At 40.5% G+C, this 19,384-nt stretch overlaps 1 protein-coding gene across 2 annotated transcripts in view; it reads left to right on the top strand.

Annotated features, from left to right (window-relative positions):
• Window positions 1–19,384, top strand: part of dtx1 (deltex 1, E3 ubiquitin ligase) — a 74,090-nt gene that overhangs the window by 41,405 nt on the left and 13,301 nt on the right. Inside the window, exons 4-7 of one of the 2 annotated variants that reach the window (XM_012866277.3) lie at window positions 11,590–11,651; window positions 11,858–11,989; window positions 17,506–17,567; window positions 17,759–17,917. In XM_012866277.3, the coding sequence (XP_012721731.1) occupies window positions 11,590–11,651; window positions 11,858–11,989; window positions 17,506–17,567; window positions 17,759–17,917 (415 nt within the window). Of the gene's footprint in view, window positions 1–11,589; window positions 11,652–11,827; window positions 11,990–17,505; window positions 17,568–17,758; window positions 17,918–19,384 lie in introns of both variants that reach the window. The other variant, XM_012866276.3, reaches the window with a different exon arrangement.

The raw sequence follows: 19,384 nt of genomic DNA, 5'->3' as shown, positions 1-19,384 counted from the left end.
TTCCAAAAGTGTGTTTTGACGCAGTAATGAAACATCTTTAGCAATGGCCTGTCATGCTTTAACCCACTAATAAAGGAGGCCAGTGATTGCTGGAGATGTGTCGGCATTCGGCAGTGTTGTGAAAGTCATAGCATAACATTTCTGTTTTTATAAATTTGGTAATTTTATGAAAAACTGCATGTTGGGTTTTGAGCTGTCTCGTGTTTATTGCATGCAAAAGGCCAGTCACAACGCTATGGCGGCGTCGACGTACAATCAGGACGCGTATGCAATGTCTACCGTTCTCTAGCCACGATGGTGAACCATCTCCTGCTTTGCGTTGATTCTGTTTTATTTTTTTTTTCTTTGTGCTTATGGGGAGAAACGCACTAAGTGCTCGCCTGAATAATATCCTGTCACTGTTGTGGACACGAATGCTTTCACTTTCTGCTGCCTGACTCGGGTCACTAAAACACCCAGGGGTCATCCCTTTCAGGGACGTCTCTTCTGTACTTTCAGAACTCACTCAAAGCTCAGTCGTGCAGAGTTGTAGGTGAAACGTGATTTTTTTTTTTTTTTTTTTTTTCACCTCTCAGCACATAAACGGTGAGACCCGAAGCGACAAAGAGAGAGAGAGAGAGAGGAAGACAGATGGGGGGTGGGGGTGGTGTTGAGCGTGAGGCGGAGCAGATCGGTTCCCAGGCGAGTGGCTCGACGTACAGGATGAGTGTGGTTAACATGCGCGCAGCAGGACATGAGCGCTTGCAATCACACGCAGGCGCAGGCAGAAACACAAACTCCCAACGCACGTTCGCACAAGCGTGTGCTACACACAGATAACAGAGGAACCCACGCAGAACGTAAAACATCGCGCTTTTTTCACACGCCCACACCCTAATTTAACTGCTGTCGGGCGCAGGAAAGGTATTTGGCACACCGAGGTTTGTTTGTGTCGGTCGAATTTGCTGCTTTACATGCAAAAAAGAAAAAAAAAAAAAAGCATCCGTGGTACTTTTGATCACAGGCTTATCCTCTGAATGAATCAAAAACACGCACAAGAGTCTGAGAGCATAGATGAATAAAATCTATGCTTATAAGATAACACGGCGTCATAAATGTCGGGGCGACATGTGCATCATCGACGGTGGCCGCTGCAGTTGATGTATTGATCTTTGTTCAGTGTGTCGTAAAACAACTGGTCGTTGGCTGTGAAGAGGGTGGGGGCTGGAAGCATCAGTCACACACGCAGAAATATTAGAGGTGGCACCATCTGCTGGTTTGTGTCAACACATGGGTTTAGGTGAAAACTGGACGGCCCATGTCTCACCACCTGTGTGCTTTGGTGGCGGTGACTCTGCTTTGCACTGGAATCGCTGCTGCTTCTGTGTTGTTGATTTCATTCGCATGTAGCTTGTGTTTGCGCCTCTGATGAAAAATCACGTGTTTCTAAATCTAGACAAAAACTTTGGTCTAAGCAGATACACAGATAAACAAAGACATTGCACAAACGTTGATACTAGTGAACCTTGTTTTTTTTTTTTTTTTAAAAAAAACCTTTGATAGTAAATTATAGAAAGCTGGCACACAGGCTCAAAAGGAAAGCGGGACACCAAATATGTCTCGGATGCAAATTAAGCTTTTCCTGGCTGATGCCTTGTTCCAGTTTTCTCAAAAGGAATGGAGGAATCTGTGCCCACTCTTTGTGTTTTTTTTTTTTTTTTTGCACAAACAAACTGAACGTTGAACCTTCATTTTTGAGGCATTCGGAGATGAACTTGCTGGTGTGCTTCTGCTCATTGTCGTGCTACATAACCCAAATGAACTGATGGCTGGACGTTCCCATTTAGGGGTTTTTGGTACTGAGACGGATTCATGGTTCCATCAATTATGGGAGCGTCATCCAGGTCTTTAATCAGCAAGGCAGACACAGACTACCATACATACCACTGATGACTGATGTTGTTTGTCTGAAACGCTGTACTGGTCTTGCACCAGACGTAATGGGACACACACCTTCCAAAGATTTTTATCTTATCAGACCACAGAATAATTTTCTTTAAATTATACTTAGTTAAATTTTTGTTTATATATCTTAAATTCACAATACATTTAATCTCAAATCACTTTACAAAGGCAGGGCAATCAAATCATACAGATTGGTTAAAGGAAACCCACCAGGTTGCATCAAGTCATTGACTCGCAGCATCCACTCATAGCGACAGTGGCCAGTCGTTCGAAATGTATCATTGACTTGGTAGCAATCGAGCATGCATGTAGCAACAGTGGAGAGAAAAACACCACTTTAACAGGAAGAAGCCTCCAACAGAACCAGGCTCAGTGTAAAAGGCCATCTGCAACGACTGACTGGGGGTTAAATGAACTATTTGTATTAAGTATTAAATTAAGTATTTCTGATATTAACATTTCTGATGATCTGAAATATTCAAGTGCTACACAGAAGCAAAAACAGAAGAAATCTGTTGCTGGATAAATAGTTCTTCAAAGTTCTGTAAATCCTTCCCAGCCATGAAATAACGGGGTTGAACTACTCATCGTAATTATTATTACTTTGTATGTTTGAAAGACGCACTTTGTGGTTGAATAAACAGACAAGCCAGTTCAGACAGTCTGTGTGCTTTTTTATTTTTTTCGCTGTTCTTTTTATTGACGGCAAACCACCTCCTCTTTTGTTTAGTTGGTGTCTGCATCGCCGAATGACCTTCTCTCATTTGATCAGTATGTAAACGCAACACAGGAAAAACAACAGCTGAGTTTTCCACTGGGAGGGAAAAGGTCTGAACAACAGGTTCACTGTGTTCAAGAGATAGCTGACCGGAAGGTCTGCGGACGTGTGGAGCGGACAGATCATTATTCTCAATTCCGATGCTCCACACTACCATAAAAATTAAGACCGTAGCAAATAAATAAATCATGAGAGCTTATGTGAGCCAAACCGAAGCAATTTAGAAATTGCTGGTGTCAGTGCTGCTCTTATTCACACTGTTTCACTTGCGCTGTGACATGCATCCTTGCACGGCCAGCTCGACTGCTGCAAGGAGAGCCGTTTGCTCCTACCTGCTGCTGCATGCATCAATACTGTGTTCAATAGGCATCCGTGAATTTTTATCCCGATTTTTGCGGTGCATGATAAGCAGATCAGTAGATTTTAGTTCGTCGTCAGCATTTTTTAAACCGGGCTTAACGCAGTTTGTCTAATGAGAGATGAAATTCGATTAGGCCCCAAAGAAAAAAGCTGAAGATGCCCTCAGGAGTGAAAGAACGGCGCTGAGCAGACGAGAGAAGGCAAGCCACATGCCCTGCCGGGGACCATAATTAATGTGGCTTTACAGCATCAGCAGTGAAGCTGTTGACTTTGTCAATTAAATGCATCTGTTTTGATTAAAACCCAGAACGGGAGGTCTTAAAAGGACAACCCTGTGCGAGGTTTTTGGGATGCAGGGCACATTTTCTTTCTGATGTTGTAAAACGGGAATGCCGTGACAGAAAGACACAGAGGTGACTACAAGTCATGAGGGGAGGCAAAAGTTGCTTTAGCTGCATTAACGAAATGCAACAGCAACAAGGCTTTGTGGTTTGCCCATGGTTCTCAGAAGTGCCTGAATAGCAGAACCAAAGAGGAAACGCTAAATCTCTGTGCCTGTTTACACTGATGTGGTGTTGTGATAGCATACGTCTGAGGGCAGACAAACACAGCCTTCTGATCATGAAGTGTGGGAATTTTTAGTTGTCGAGTGTTTTGGCTCAGCTTAATTGTCACTCTGCAGGGATTCCCAGCTACAAATGGCTCAGCAACCTTGATTTAATTCAAGATTTAAAAAATCCGAATCTGTTCAGCGCCACTGTTTGCAGGAAAAGTAGTGGCATGCTTAAAATAAAGGGGGGCTGGAAAGAAATTTGGGGTTTTATAATTAAAAAGAGATAAAGGATGGCTGCTGAAAATTTCCAAGCATCTTGTGAAAGCTTGTTGATAATCCCAGCAGAATGAGCCTTGGTTCATTTGCTTGTTTAAGGAATTTCAAACTGTAATTTTCCACTCAGTGATGCATTTTTTTTAATTTATTCAATGGAGTTTAATTTAATAGAAGTTTGGTAAAGGGGGGCAACTCCCATAATTGGGTGACGGCACCAGTTGTGCACATTTAGCATTCAGTGTGTGAACTTTTTTTTCTTTCTACTCCATGTTGTTTAAATGACCACCTCAGATGACATGATGTTTCCTCACCAACCGTTTTAATTTCTAATCTGGTGGTGAGGCTGCAAGAGCCAGCAACCAGAATGTTTAGTGCTCATCCATTGTCTTATCCAAGATCAGATGGATCACAGGTCTAGGAGGGAACCCTCCTGCTCATTCTGAGGGATCCCAAGGTGTTCCCAGGTCAGGCGGCACATTCAGTCCCTCCAGGGAGTTCTGGGTCTGCCTCCCATTGAGACGTGCCTCTGCTTGAGGCAGAGACATAGCCCCAACCGGTGTTGGGAGTAAATAACGGCGGCACTTTAATTACTTTTTAAAGTAACTGGCCCAACACTGCCCCTTACCCACAGGGGGACAGTCTACCTTTTTCCAAACGTAGAGGAGCTGCCTCTCAGTCAGAGCCTCCTATCCAACATCCCAGAATACGGTTCCCCGGGGAGGCCGAGAGGTGTGATCCCTCCATAATTGGAACACACTCTCCACTCCCTTTTTAAAAACATTTGGACCAAACCACAGTCTTTTGTCCCAGTTCTCCATGCGACATTGAAGAGGCATGACAGCTCTACAACACCCAGAAACTTCTCATCCAAAGCTGGTGCCCTGTCAGCGGGGGAAATTTTTGACTACCTCGGCAACTTCTGCCACGGTAATGCAATCTCAAGGGAACAGAGTAATGGCAGTTCAGTATTCTTAATGATTACTGAATGTAAGATTTGTAATCCACACACCTCGTGTTATTTTCAAGGTGGAAATGGAGATTGAGTCGGAAAAAACTGGCACTTCTGTACCCGTTGGGGAAAATTCACTAAGAAACTTGGACCTGCTAAAGCCATGCAAACCAAAGTTCGAAAATCACTTTGATTTCACGTATAAATGCAGATCTGCTACTTTAATAGCTCTACTAAGCAGTTACATCGCTGGACTGATGGCGTCTGCCCTGATCTAGCTGAAAATTCACCCACAGTCATATATATATATAGCTTAGATTCTCAAACAGCAGTGCTATTTACAACACACAGCTTACCTGAAATATTCCCCGTTTCCTGATAGTAGGTTATGATTTTGATTCCCGGAGAAGAGAAAGGCGGCTTCAGAAATAAAATAAAAAACATTTGAGAGAAGACAGGGAAGATTTTTTTTTATCCTCTTTGGGTGTTTTGTTAACTTGATACTTTGCAAATAAATTCTATAAACTGTGTTAATCCGTGTAGAATCTTCCAAAAGATGGTGCTTACTCTCGAATAGCGAGAACGGCAATACACTGACTCTGTAAATACCTGCACTTTGCGGCTGTGGTACGCTACAAGAAACCTTTTTTTTCATTCATTAGGTGAAAAACACAGAATGTAATCATTGCAGGAAAAGCCCAATGTTTACTCCAACAGTTTTTCACCTGATCAGAAATGTCCGTGCTTAGGACACTTTATTTCAGATAGATGGGCAATGCTTTTTTTTTAAATTGTGATTCACTCATCGCATTTCAGATCAGTGTTTATTTTTATTTTTGTTTCGTTTTATCCAATCAACATCTGCACAGCAGAAATCGTCCTCATCGTTTATTACAGAAGAGACTCTTTGGTGATAAAATCAGACTGCCACCTTGCGAACAAACCGCCGCAAATGTTATCTATAGTTGCATCTTTTAGACTTCATGGGGCATGTTGGTGTTTGCCTGTAGTTAGTGCTATTTGCTTTGTAAATCTCCTGCTCATGGGAAGCAGATTGCACATGCAAAAGGGTGGGTAAGAAAATCTAACCACTGCTTGATTTTTGCTCCATATTTTATCAATTGTGTTCAATGAATAAATGGGTGAATACAAAACATTTCTGGCAGTCATGCAGCTCTGTCCTCTCCCTCTGAGGGGATGGCTTGGGGTGCAGCCATGATGGACAGGGTCACTGCCTCAAGAGGTGGCTACTTCTATAAATATATGTAGAGTAAACAGGTGAGGAGGAAGGAGCAGAGTGACACGCAGGACGGCACCTGCTGGCAGGTTGGCTGATTAAAATGCCGCTTTTTAGACGGACGGCATCTAGAACTGATAGATGGTGTACCCTTTATGTTTGAGATAACCTATCTGATGATGGATGGGAAAATGTTTACAGGTTCAAAATAAATCTTTGTCAAGCTCGAAAATAAATGATGCTAAAAAAAATGGCTTATTTCTTCCTGTGTTCAGCCGATGACACTAATCAGGAGTTGTTTCATCGATTCGTGTAATATGATAGGCGTCATCTTAACCAGAGCTGAAAAGCTATAAGATATAAGAGTGTTTCCACTGAATGTGGAAGCGTGTCTCCGATGCTCGATAAACGTTTTGCACTCTGAGCTTTACAGCTGGAACAAAATGTACGTGCAGCACACGCTGCTAAAGGCTCCTTTGGTGTGCCGTCCCGTTCCTTCCCCTCATGTAAATGAGCCGTTTGATCACGGCGCTCTGTGTGGACACCATGAATTATACATGCTCCCATGAACAGAGGCATGTTGTGTCCTTCATGTGTTTTCATTTGCTTTCCATTTAACTGTGTGTTAAAGAGAAAGAGAACATCTCCCACTGGGCGGCACCCCTTTTTGGTTTGTTTGTTGTTTTACATCATTGGCCTTGCTTTTGAATTTTACTGCCAGTGTTCCTTTGCCACGGCAGTAAAAACCAAACACGGTCTAAGCTCTCAATCAAGCTGATGCTTTTATTGAGTGAAGGGCAGCTGCGTGCGTTGAAGTATCGACTTGATGTTTTATTTAATTATTAAGTTTTTTTTTTTTTCTCAAAGCAGACTGTAGGGGCTGAGTGCAAACGCCGAGTCCTCTGTTGCGGTTTGAGGTGTGAAATCACTCGCTGTTGTTGAAGAATCTTTCAGTGCTTTCCCACCTGCTGCACGCTGACATTTACAGCGCCGATCAAAGGTTTTCACACCCCTTGAACTTTTTGCCCCCATTGTGTATGTTTTCTTGATATTTGACGTTACAGACCTACACAAGGTAGCGCATAATTGTGAAGTGGAAGTAAAATTATTAAATAATTCTTAAATATTAAATTAATTATTTAAATACAATAAATTATATTATTATTAAGTCTTACAGGTGTGCTGTGGATGTGTATTTAGTTCTTAAACCCTCGTTGCAGATTCTCAAATGAATTTATGTCTGGACTTTGACTAGGCCGTTCTAATGCTTGAAATCTGGAGCCTCAAGTCTTTTGCAGCTTCCACCAGGATTTCATGCAGGATTGCCTTGTTTTTAGCTCCATACAGCTTCTCCTCAACAATTTCCCCTGGTCCTCCTGAGTAGAGCAATGCCACGGCATGAGGCCGCCCACCATGTGCCACAGTGGGGGTGATGTGTACAGGGCGGTGCACGGCGTTGGTTTTTCTTGACATATAGTGTTTCACATGTAGACCAGAATGTTCTATTGCAGCCTTGTCTGACCGCATCTCTCTCTTCCACATAATGCATCAGATGTTTCCTCTAAATGTGTGGTGGCAAACCCTGTTTTAAACATCTCTAGAGGTTTATTTCTGCTCTAGAGTGGGTTCCGCTTCACAATTATGCACTACTTTGTGTGTTGGTCCATCACATAAATGAAATTGATTGAAATTTGCGGTTGTTAATCAGGGCTGGGTGATCGGGACCGAAAATGTTATCTCAGTATTTCTTGGCTGAATGCCGTTATTTTTCTGGATATGCTTTTCTTTTCATAAAGTAATTATAAAAAAGTTATTTCTGAAGCAAAGCTTTGTCTCAAACAGGCATTTTTTTTAATAAACAGCTGTAGATAAATATGAGAAATGGCTAAAAAAATAACCTACTGGAATACCTAAAAGTAGAACTACAACACAGCATAGACCATCTCAGTATAAACGATGTAGTCTCATATCCATCCATCCATCCATCCATCCATCCATCCATCCATTATCTATGCATGCTTATCCCTCATGGGGTCGCGAGGGGTGCTGGTGCCTATCTCTAGCATTCAGTGGGCGAGAGGCGTGGTACACCTTGGACTGGTCGCCAGGCTATCGCAGGGCAGGTAGTGTCATATCATCTTGTTTTAATAAATCGCAACATTCATAGTTGTATTATGATACAATTCTGCAAATCAGTTCTACTTTAGTTCTGATTTGCAGAATTCCTGCTAAACTGAGCCGAGCAACGCAGCACATGTGAGTCCCTACCAGAGTCGGGATGGGACACATGATCCAGGCCTCGGTCCTGCATTTCTTGTTGCACTGGACTCACTGAAGGGCATCCCCTGGCAAAGGAACAAAGGTTTTCACTTGTATCTAAGCAGACTGCTGATGTGGGTTTGTGCTGTTCAGGAGAATTAGAGGGCCAATGACCTGATGGTCCGTGGTCAAATGGTAACAGGATTCAAAGGCCTGTGTGTCGAGGCCTGTTTGGGGTTAATAAACCTGGGAATGTAAGATTCACTGAGCAATAAATAAGCATCATGACTTTTCCAGCCCACCAGAAGAAGATGTGAGGTCAACTTGAACTGAGTGGGGCTTATATTAATCTGCACACTGCTTTGTCATGTGTCCTTTTTATCTTGCTACAACAGTGACCATTGCCTTATGACAAAAGTTTGAGGACATGAGAAAATAAGTGCATTGCTTTGTATACAAATGGAAGCCTCCATTGCCTCTGGTCCTTATTTAAAAGTAGACTGTAGTGAGTCAGATAATTCCTGTCCTAAATCAAGAAGAAACGTAGAGTGCTTGCAAAATGGGGATGTCAACCAGGATAACTGTTGGTTAAAATCTGTCTTTGCATGTTTTCTTGATTGTTGTGTTCTATGTTATTATTATTATTATTATTATTATTATTATTATTATTATTATTATTAATAATAATAATAATAATAATAATAATAATAATAATAATAATAATAATAATAATATATGTTATATTATCAATAGACTACAATTTCACAAGAGTCTGTTGTTACAGTGGTATTTCATTCAGCCAAACAATATCCGTCTTTGTGTATGAAGTTACGGTTGCTGAGCCTGCCGGCTGTATCAATCTGATGGTTTTCTGTGTTTTAGTTTTCCTGAACCCCTTTATAGAAATTAGGCAATTTTACCAAGAACATTTCAGAAATTCTGAAACAAAATCTTGTCGTTTTCTCACCTTCTTTATGGAATCACAATCTAAGTAAAAAAAATTAAACGGTGTCACTCACAGGCAGTAAAAAAAAATGACAAGGTTACTTGATGTCTTTCTACAGCTGAAGAAATTATTTTTAAGAAATTGAAACAGGATTTTGTGACAGTTAGCTCGGATATGTTCCTTCTTACTAGTTAAAGTGCTAGTAAAGTGGGTGGTATGTTTGGTTAGCATGCATATAGTATCAAGCAGACAGGTCTTTTTCTTCTCCAGCATTAGATTGTTTTCAGTCTTTTCGCTTCAGATACCAACTGGGCAATCAGTAGTCAAGCAGAAGAAATTGTCAGATTCTTGCCGATTGAAAGTGGGATCTTTAAAAGTAAAACTTCTTGTTCTGGGTGGGCTTCACCGTTTTCAGATCTGAAACACCTGCTGTAAAACCTTTTATCCTGAAAGTTTGATGTGATGTAATTAGGGCTGGGCAAGTTAACGCGTTAATTTCGCGTTAATTCATTAGACTATTAACGGCGATATTTATTTTATCGCGCATTAACGCATGTTGCTCACATGCTTTCAGTCAGTGTCAGTCAGCAGGCGTGCTGACTGCAGCGCGCGTTCACGGCAGCACTCTCCCGCTCCCCCTCCCCTCTCGTACATGGCTCAGCGGCGCCAGCCAATCAGCACGCAGGCTCAGCCTGGCCCGCCCACTCAGCTCTCACACAAACTTAATACACAAACAGCTGAGAGAAAACGCAGCAGCGAAAAAACATGAACAGAGGAAGTAGCACCGTTCGGCTTTATTTTAATACCGTAAATGAAATCAAGCTGTATGTTTTGTAAAAAGCCGGTTAATTTCAGTGGAAACACAACAAATTTATCTAAGCACGTGAAAAAACATGAAAACGTCGAGCCCCAGAAACGGAGAGAGGAGACGAAACTTCTCTCACTGCCCCGACAGACCCACAGACAGACGTCTCTGACTGAGGCGTTTCAGTCCTCCAGGGAACATCCAGGTAGATCAGTGGATGGATGGATGGATGGATGGATGGATGGATGGATGTTACTGGAGCCCACACATAACATGTAATTAAGACCTTGAAAGAACCCAGTACATATATTAAAAAGTGTTATTTAAGATAAGATAACATTAGCTAATCCTTTTTTTATCCCACGACGGGGAAATTTATAGGATTAAAGCAACAGGCAGGTGCACACAACACAGACAAAATTACATAAGGATTGAAATATATAAGAGGTGGATTAGCGAAAAAACACTGAACATAACATTATTATTATTATTATTATCATTATTATTATTATTATTATTATTATTATTATTAAATTGTAATAATAAAATAAAAACCACAAAACCCAAAAGGTCAACAGTTTCATGATACATCAAGCTTAGGGACTGGCTAATATACAGCAGGTCAAAAAAGGCCATATTTTGGCTGCAGTGCTTGTTCTCTTATGAAGAAAAGATCAACTAGTGCACTAAATTCAATAGATGGGTTGAAAATATCCAGTATAAAATAAGTGGTACAAATGTTACAACACTTTTGTTCATATGGCAGCAGAACATTAAAATAAAAGTGCTCTTTACACTACTTTTGAATTCATTCTTGGAGTTTGTAAATACAATGCGATTAATCGCGATTAATCGCGATTAATCAGGGCGATTAATCGCGATTAAATATTTTAATCGTTGCCCAGCCCTAGATGTAATACACGGTTCTCTTGCCAGAGGCTTTAAAACTAGGTAAAAAAAAATAAATTATTGTTTCAGGCTTTGGCATCAGCTGGGTTGCCGTTTAGAATTATTTTTTGTACCAGAAGACGTGATTGTGGTCCCTGAGCTCTGCTCTGCAGGGTGATGCTGTTTGAATTAAGATTTTGCCCCCCCGCATAAGGAGTCACTGAATTCTCTGCTATTAATACACCGCTGGCTTTTGTCCGCTCTGCTCGGCCGAGTTTGAAATGTGTGTAAGTGATCTGTCATCTGTGTTCGCCACAAACTCCAAGCTCTCCAAATGCCATCCTGAATCAGGCCCTGCTGGAGTGCTTTGTACATGAGTCAAGGCGTCTCAACCCATTCCAGCAGTGTCTGTTAAAGTGCATGACATTTTCACTTCAGTATTTATAGTGGGTTAGAGGAAAGGATGGTAGGCTGCTTTTTCTGTTTTTGTTTAGTTTTTTAATATAATAGATAGTGGTGCACTATTTAGGCCATTTAATGTAGTTTTTGTTTTTTTGTTACTCATTTATTTCCCTTTTCTTTCCCCCCTTACAGTGTTCCTGCTTTACCAGTGAAGAATCTGACCGGCTCTGGACCTGTGCACCCGGCCCTAGCAGGTTAGAAATCACCACGCTTACAGCATACGTTCCATAATGAGTTAGAAAAGGCATCCTCACACAAATGTCTTCACTTTTTCACCCAAACGTTTACTCATGCCGAAGGAAGTGATTGACTCGCTGTTCTTTTTCCACTCCCCTTTGTGTTTACGTGTGCGTGTGTACATATGTATCAGGTATGACGGGTATCCTGATGTGCGCTGCAGGTCTGCCCGTTTGCCTGACTCGAGCCCCAAAGCCTATTCTGCACCCACCACCTATCAACAAGAGCGACATGAAGCCTGTGCCAGGGATCAATGGCATGCGGCGCAAAACCAAGAAGAAGCACCTGAAGAGAGGTGAGTCTGAGAAAACCAGGAGGGGGAAAAAAAAAAGTGTCATGAAAGCAAATAATTTGAGGTCGCCTCACTGCAAGAGTTTTTTTTTTGCTTGAATATCCAGTACTTTTTGGGAAAAGAGTCAAGCAACTACTGACACTCAGCTGAGAGTGTCCTGCCAAGTATTTCTCACAGGGCGCCTGTATCAGCTGACTGTGAGTCTGTTGTTTACGTTTCATCCCATCCTCTCAAATAAACTGTTGAAAGGTTTCATGCAGGCTCTGCTTGGATTACAATAATTTATTATCAGCAAGGTCTGCTGCTAACTCTTTCCATTTAGCAAGCCTTTCCGGACCGTTTTTTTTTTTTTAGTTAAAGGTAAACCATGGATTACCTCTAAAATTAATCCACCAAGCTGTGATTGCACACTTTAACTATGTTCAGTGATCTACTTGTTTGACCGTATGGGGGCTATGAATTTCCCCGACTGGTCAGATAAATGCTAGCTGAATTAATCAGAAAGTATATTAAACTGCTATGACTTGGAGCCTGTCCAAGCATCCAGCATGTTAAGGCGAGGGAATTCTCACCAGTGTAGACAGAGTGTATGCATATTATAGCATGTGATGGAGTAATGTTGATATTGGGTCATTTGAGTAACTCTCACAGACGTTTGGGAGTGAAGCATATATGCGGTATTTATGGCATGTCCAAAAATTATATAGTAGCTTCAAATTATAGATGCTGCAGTATCAGAAATGTAAAACTGAGTTGTTTACTTAACGCATTACACCTCTGTACACTAGTAACCTGATTCTCGCCAGCTGGATGTACGGCGGCCTCAGTCCTTGGAGCAGATGACCGGGTTCGATTCTGGCCTGAGGTCCTTTACCCCCTTTCCTGTCAGCACACTTGAATGGCTTTACTCCATTAAAACAGAAAACAATAAAGGTTAAATTTTTGACCTATTTTGCTGGGATGGGGGAGAGCCTGAAATTTCTTCAGTTTTGAAACGGGGGCACAACAGAAAACATTTGAGAACCACTGCTGTACGCTATTGTAAGGCAAGGCAGGCACACAATACTGTGACAGGGAAATTAGATTCAATCATATGCCAAAGACACTGATAAAGAAGGCCAAACAGAAACAGAAATGACTTGAAAGGATCCAGTTCATATGTGTTTTTAAGCTACAAAGTGCATCACCATTTATTCTAGTATTTACAAAAGATAATATAACAAACAAGCTTTCTAATAACCAAATACTTTCTTCAGTCTGGAGATCCATTACATAACCTTGCAAGGCAGCTGGAGTCTTGCCAGATTTGCAAGATCCCTATAGCACAAGAATGCATCCTGCCAAGTTTCAAGCTGTGTGTTTGTGGCTGAAGCACAAACTACATCCTGTACTGGCAGCTACAGACAGATTTTAGGTCAGACAAGAGTCAAGGCTGAAAAAGGAGGTTTTATAGATGTAGGTGCCAGGTTAATCATCAGATATATAGGAACTGGATAGTATAGAGCGTTTTCTTGTCCTCAAGAAAACTTGGCATACTGTAGTAGGAAATGCACAGATGTATTAATAAGAGACGTCTCCCTTGAGGGAATAACCTGCTCGTGTGCTTGCTGATTTATTGTCTTCCTCAGGCTATCAGCAGAACTTAGCGATCATTATTGCCTTTAATTATACCCGTGCCTCATGCTGTGGATAATTGAGTCAAAATACTTGCAGCTATATAAAAAAAAAGTTCATTTCCATCTTAATTTCCTTATTGAATAAAAACCAAGGTATTGACAGATTTTCTTCATACACACCAACTCTCCTCAATCGCGCACTGCATCTAAATTCGGCACGCACAGCAAATCTAGGCAGCGCAGACGATAAAATCCAAGCTGAACTGTAAACAAAATAATAATAAATGAGGTTATTTTCTACCATTTAGCAATTCTGGTGAGAAGATTTTCCACGGTCCCACTCTGTGTGCACCAGGTGCTGATCAGAGCGCACCAGTGATCGATGGGTGGGGCAGATGCCTCTATAGTTGGGCAGGTTGTGGCGGCTTTGTTACTCCGGCTGCATGACACTGTTTCTGTGGCTGTGTTTTTTTTGGGTTATCTGCGATCATAAGTTCCAGGTTTCAACCAATTTGGTTGGTTTTTGAGCGCTACAAAAACCAACCTGCTGTTTTTTTCTGGAGCGCTGTTGCTCGGCTGGCGTTATCAGCTGCTGTTTGGAGCTGCACCTTATTCTACCTCCATTTTTGGAAAGCAACTCTGTTTATAGGTCTCTTGTTTTTTTTACTTTTGAGCGCATGCCTGAGGACCACAGCAATATATTTAAACGGCTTGTACTTGTATAGTTCTTTGTCAAGTCCGAAAACCCCAAAGAGCTTCAGTCATTCATCCATTCATGCACACGTTCACACCCTGATGGTGGTGAGCTGCACTGTAGCCACAGCTGCCCTGGAGCAGACTGACAGAAGAGAGGCTGCACAGTACCACATGCTTGTGATAAATCTCATTGCACAAAATGTAAGTCATGTAATTGCAATGAAATTTGAACTCTGAAAGATGTACATGTCTGTCAGTTCTTTGTTAGCAGGACCCCTACTCTGACCTGAAACATACAATACAGCTCATGCAAAGAATATTTGTCTTATTCATGTTTTTGGGTTAAATTAGCTGTATCTAAATTAGGTAATCTAAAATAAATTGCTGTGATTTATTTTAGTAAGCCATGTAACTTGTTATAATGTCAGGTTTTGGACAGGCGTAATACTGGTATAGACTCGGTGTGCACGTGTGATGTTGCTCACAGAAGTCCAGTGAATGCTTAGACACATGAACAATTAGGGGGAACATTGCTTGGAGCTAACCTTTGGTAGATAGAGGGCTTATCCGATAACCTGTCAGGCCCTGGTCTGCAGTGAATGTAACTTTTCTAGAGTTTTACAAAGAAGACCTCTGAGAAAACTTCTGTGCAACATGTAATGGAGCGGGTCTTGTGGATCTAAGGAAGTTGAATGCATCCCCATGTTTGGGAAAATAAGTAATATTTGCCTTTTGTTCCCTGTTCATCACTACATTTTGCTACCTTTTATTTAAATTTCCTCTGATAATATAAGAAATGTTAGATTTTGTAAAGGTTACATGTGAGGATGAACTGAGAGAGAGAGGAGATTTTTTTTGTTATATTTCTGACCCCGTGTGTAGTTGTAGAATAAAAACAAATGTATTCTGGGTGGCAGTGAGCAGCCTGGAGATGAGCTTTATTATTCTCACTCTCCTTATTGTACAGAAACAAAAATGTCTGGGAGGTTTCTGATGTGACTAATTAAGCTCTCCCAGTAGTGTAATATCCTTCATCCATGCACCTATATCTTTCTCCTCTTTCCTGTTCTCTCTCTCTCCTGCCTCTTTCCTTTCTATGCACCGTAGCTTTTCTGTCTCTTTCAACTGCGGCCCCTGCTTCTGCTCCCTGGCTGTGCCTCAAATGAACAAACAAAGGCTCATGGGGGAAAGAGGTTGCCTGTAAGCGTATTAGGGGTGTAAGCTGTGTGTGTGCTCTCAGCCTGGTGGCACACAGGGATTATCAGAGAGTGTAAGGAATGGCTGTTGTTATTTGCCGGTTTCAAGGTGACCTCCTCTCCCACATCACTTGTCTGTATAATATATGGGAAAAGGACACATGCATAGTCATATTTAGTAGGAACATAGTAAAAATCTTTACTCTTTTTTTTAAAGATGCAAAAATGTCTAAAACCAAATTCATGTTCTATCAAAGTATGATAATCTCACACTGGAAATGATATGTAAAAATCCAACTTTTAAGTTAAATGCTTTTATAAAGTGTGGATAAAAATCCAACTAAATCCCTGGTTGCACAATTATTGGTACCCAGATTAAATCAAAGCATTTAAAAAATATATTGTAAGTTTCTAGGAAAGCTTAATTAATAATAAATGACTTGCTGTTTCCCCCAAAGGTACAAATATGGTATAAATATGACACAGAGGGCCATTTCATTTAGCCACTTGCCCAACTAGACCAGATGAGGACCCCATATTTTTGTTGTCACCATGGACAGTGAACAGGAAAGAGAAGTAGGAAAGCTCACTGTTGAGAGCACCAAGTCTCCTTAACAAGAACGTGAACTTGGATTATGCTGAGTTGGTTTTTTAACTGGAAATGCATGGTTTGGTAAATTGAAAGATTTGAGTATTTTTTGCGATCCCTTCTGGGTTTGCCTTGAAACAAGATATAAATTTGGGAAAAAGCTCTCGAATGTTAAGTATGGTCGAGAATCTGTGATGGTGTTGGCAAGTTTCTCTTCCAAAAGCCACGTAGTCTTGCTGGAGTGCATGGCACAATGACTAAATAAACCAAGCATAATGAAAACAGGTCGGCATTGATAGTTTCAGCGAGATAATGATTTAAGACACGTTGCTAATTTAACATAAACACTTCATTAAGCACAAAATCGGCCTCACCCCATGGGCACGTCAGGCCTAAGTCTTAATGGAAAACTGTAAGGGGAGCTGAAAAGAAGAGAACATAAATGAGGAAAACAGACCGGAAGACCGAGAGAGATTTATCAAGGATGTCGTACAAGATATTAGTTCAGTTTAGTTCATTAGAACTGTAAAACACACAGAGATAGTTAGAAACAATTGGGATATTGTAGGGAGAGTGGCAGAAAGCTTATGTAAAGCCTCCAACCTAATAATAAAAATAAAAATTTGGTTTTATTCAATAATCATAAGTAATTACAGAAAAATAAAAACATGCAAAGCAATGTCATACCAAGCTATCAACATCTCATGTACATATTTCATCTGATTCAAAATAATCATGAACAGGAATATTCAATTTAGAAGATTTTTAATGCCCTGAACGACTGATGTATGTTTTCAGCAGCTGATATACTAAAGCTCAAAGAGAGACGTGGCAACTTTAGAAAAAGGTCCAAAAACGTTGTGTTGATCAAAATCAATATTGACATCACAATTTTAAGTAATAAGTATCATGATTACTTGTCTTATTCGTATTGTGCGACTCTAACCTATATTGTAGGGTTGCGATATACATATGTTATAAAATAACAATTCCCAAATTGGTGAAAACAATGGTGTCATAAAAGCATTTACACAGTGATAGTGATTCAGAAATCTGTCATCTGTCAAACATTCAAAGCATGATTTTTTTTTTTTTTTTTTTTTTAGCGAAATAGGGAACCCATTCCTTCGTTTAGCAACCATATAGTCTATGGAAATTCAGTCCAGCAGGAGTACCGATAATTGTGCTGTCGGTTATTAAATGAAAAAATATAGTCAGATAATATAGTCTTTTTTCCCCAGTGTGGAATAAACTTTCTGAAATTAAAGGTTGGATTATTCTACCATTTTCACTGTGATTTTTATGCTCCTGCAATAAAAGATGAATGTATTTTAGGGCTAAATATTTTAAGTGTCCACCATATTTTACATATTGCCATAATTTCTAGGATGATCATCCCTTTCGTTTGATTTTTATCACTAGGGAAAAACCCAGAAGATGTCGTCCGGAGATACACGGAGAAGATTAAAGTGGTGCCAGATGAGGTAAGGACCGAGGAAAGAAAAAAAAGCAGGAAAAAGTTTGGTATACTCCAACAGATGCAATCTGTCACTATTCAGCATCCTAACTGGGTGTGAAAGACCCATACACACACACACACACACACACACACACACACACACACACACACACACACAGTCATGGCAGCAGAAGTATCTCTGGTTGGCTGTTCCAGGACTGTACCATCTGCATGGAGAGGCTGGTGATGTCGTCGGGCTATGAAGGCGTCCTGCAGCACAAAGGCATCAAGCCAGAGCTGGTGGGAAAACTTGGCAAATGTGGTCACATGTACCATCTGCTGTGCCTGGTGGCCATGTACAACAATGGCAATAAGGTGGGTAAAAGCTTGCGAGCCAGACGTTGTTATGATGTCGCTCCAGGCTCGAATAAACCTTGCGATATCTTACAGCTTGACTAGTTCTCATGACACTGCTAAATTATCAACCCGCGATACTGCAGCGCACACAGATGGGGATCTTCTGCACCCCCGTCGGATCAGACCTGTCGGCAAAGTGTTTAATAAAATCACTGTGAAATCACCACTCACTTCTTTCTGATTGTATAAAATGGTAATGTTACTTTTAGACCAATCAAAGCACCTTCAGTCAGCCATAATATGTTCTTCTGATTGCACCTGAAAATATGTCTGGAGCTAACAAGCATTGTGGGAACGGTTGAAAGCTTTTTTTTCTTTGAGATTTCTGCTTTTGTGTTAATCACCACATTAGAAATGCCATTTACACATTATAACAATACCCTTCAAACATGCTAACTACTTCATCGCTCAAAGCGCCCAACCCCCTCTCTTACCACCTACACGGGTTCAGTGTTCGCCTCAAGTTTGAAAAAAGAAAATAAATTTGTGCATTAGAAGGACATTTGTTCTGCCTAAACATGTTTCTTTTTTTGTTACTGTGTACTATTTTATTTTTTATTTTTTTCAAAGCATAACCCTAAATTTGTATTTGCATAACAGTGCCCCTAGGATTTAGACTTTACTCTGAAATAAAATTGTAATTTAGTTTTCTTTACTTTCTCATTGTTATTTGATTTGGTATGTAAAAACAACACATAATCATCCAGCGCAATTTTAACTTACCAGTTCTATTATATGATATACTACAACACAAAACCCTAAAAATGGGTAAACAGACTGTTTCAAATGTGCTCCTTTAGAGTATTATTAGACAATTATGACCCAGGAAGTAAAATAAAGCGAGAGATTTTAAATGATGTGATATAATAGGGGGTAAAATATATCCTACTTGGCCCTATGGGAAAAATAGATAGCCTGTCTTGTTATATTATTAATTAACAACGATGAAGATCTGGAATTAATAAAACCCTGGAATCGAACATGTCTGAGAACACGAACTAGACGTCAAAGAACTAGAAAAGCAGCACATCATGCCCCACTTCAAAGAAGTTCAAGAACAGATGAGAAACAAAACTTAAAATCTTTTTAAAGGTGCGTTCACAACGAATGTGAACAAGACATTTGGAGCGCGTCATTTACATTTTATCCCTATGTAAAGGCACTTTCAGGAGCGGATTAACAGCCTATAATGCAAAGGACACGTTTAGACTGATGCGAAAGGCACAAATTAGACTATCAGAGCAAAGCAAAACAGAGAATAGAGCAAAGTGATACTTCGCCCGATTTAAAAGAAAATAAATCTGAACTTTTCTGTCAATTCGCGTTGGTTTAAGGTGCTCCTCGTCCATTTATTTAAGCACAAAATTAGTTTTTTTATGTATTACATATATAGAAAGTACAGTTAGGCTATACATTTATTGAGCA

Source organism: Fundulus heteroclitus, chromosome 12 (genome assembly GCF_011125445.2).
Source record: "Fundulus heteroclitus isolate FHET01 chromosome 12, MU-UCD_Fhet_4.1, whole genome shotgun sequence".
Taxonomy (NCBI): domain Eukaryota; kingdom Metazoa; phylum Chordata; class Actinopteri; order Cyprinodontiformes; family Fundulidae; genus Fundulus; species Fundulus heteroclitus.
This window is presented reverse-complemented; position numbering and strand designations above follow the sequence as displayed.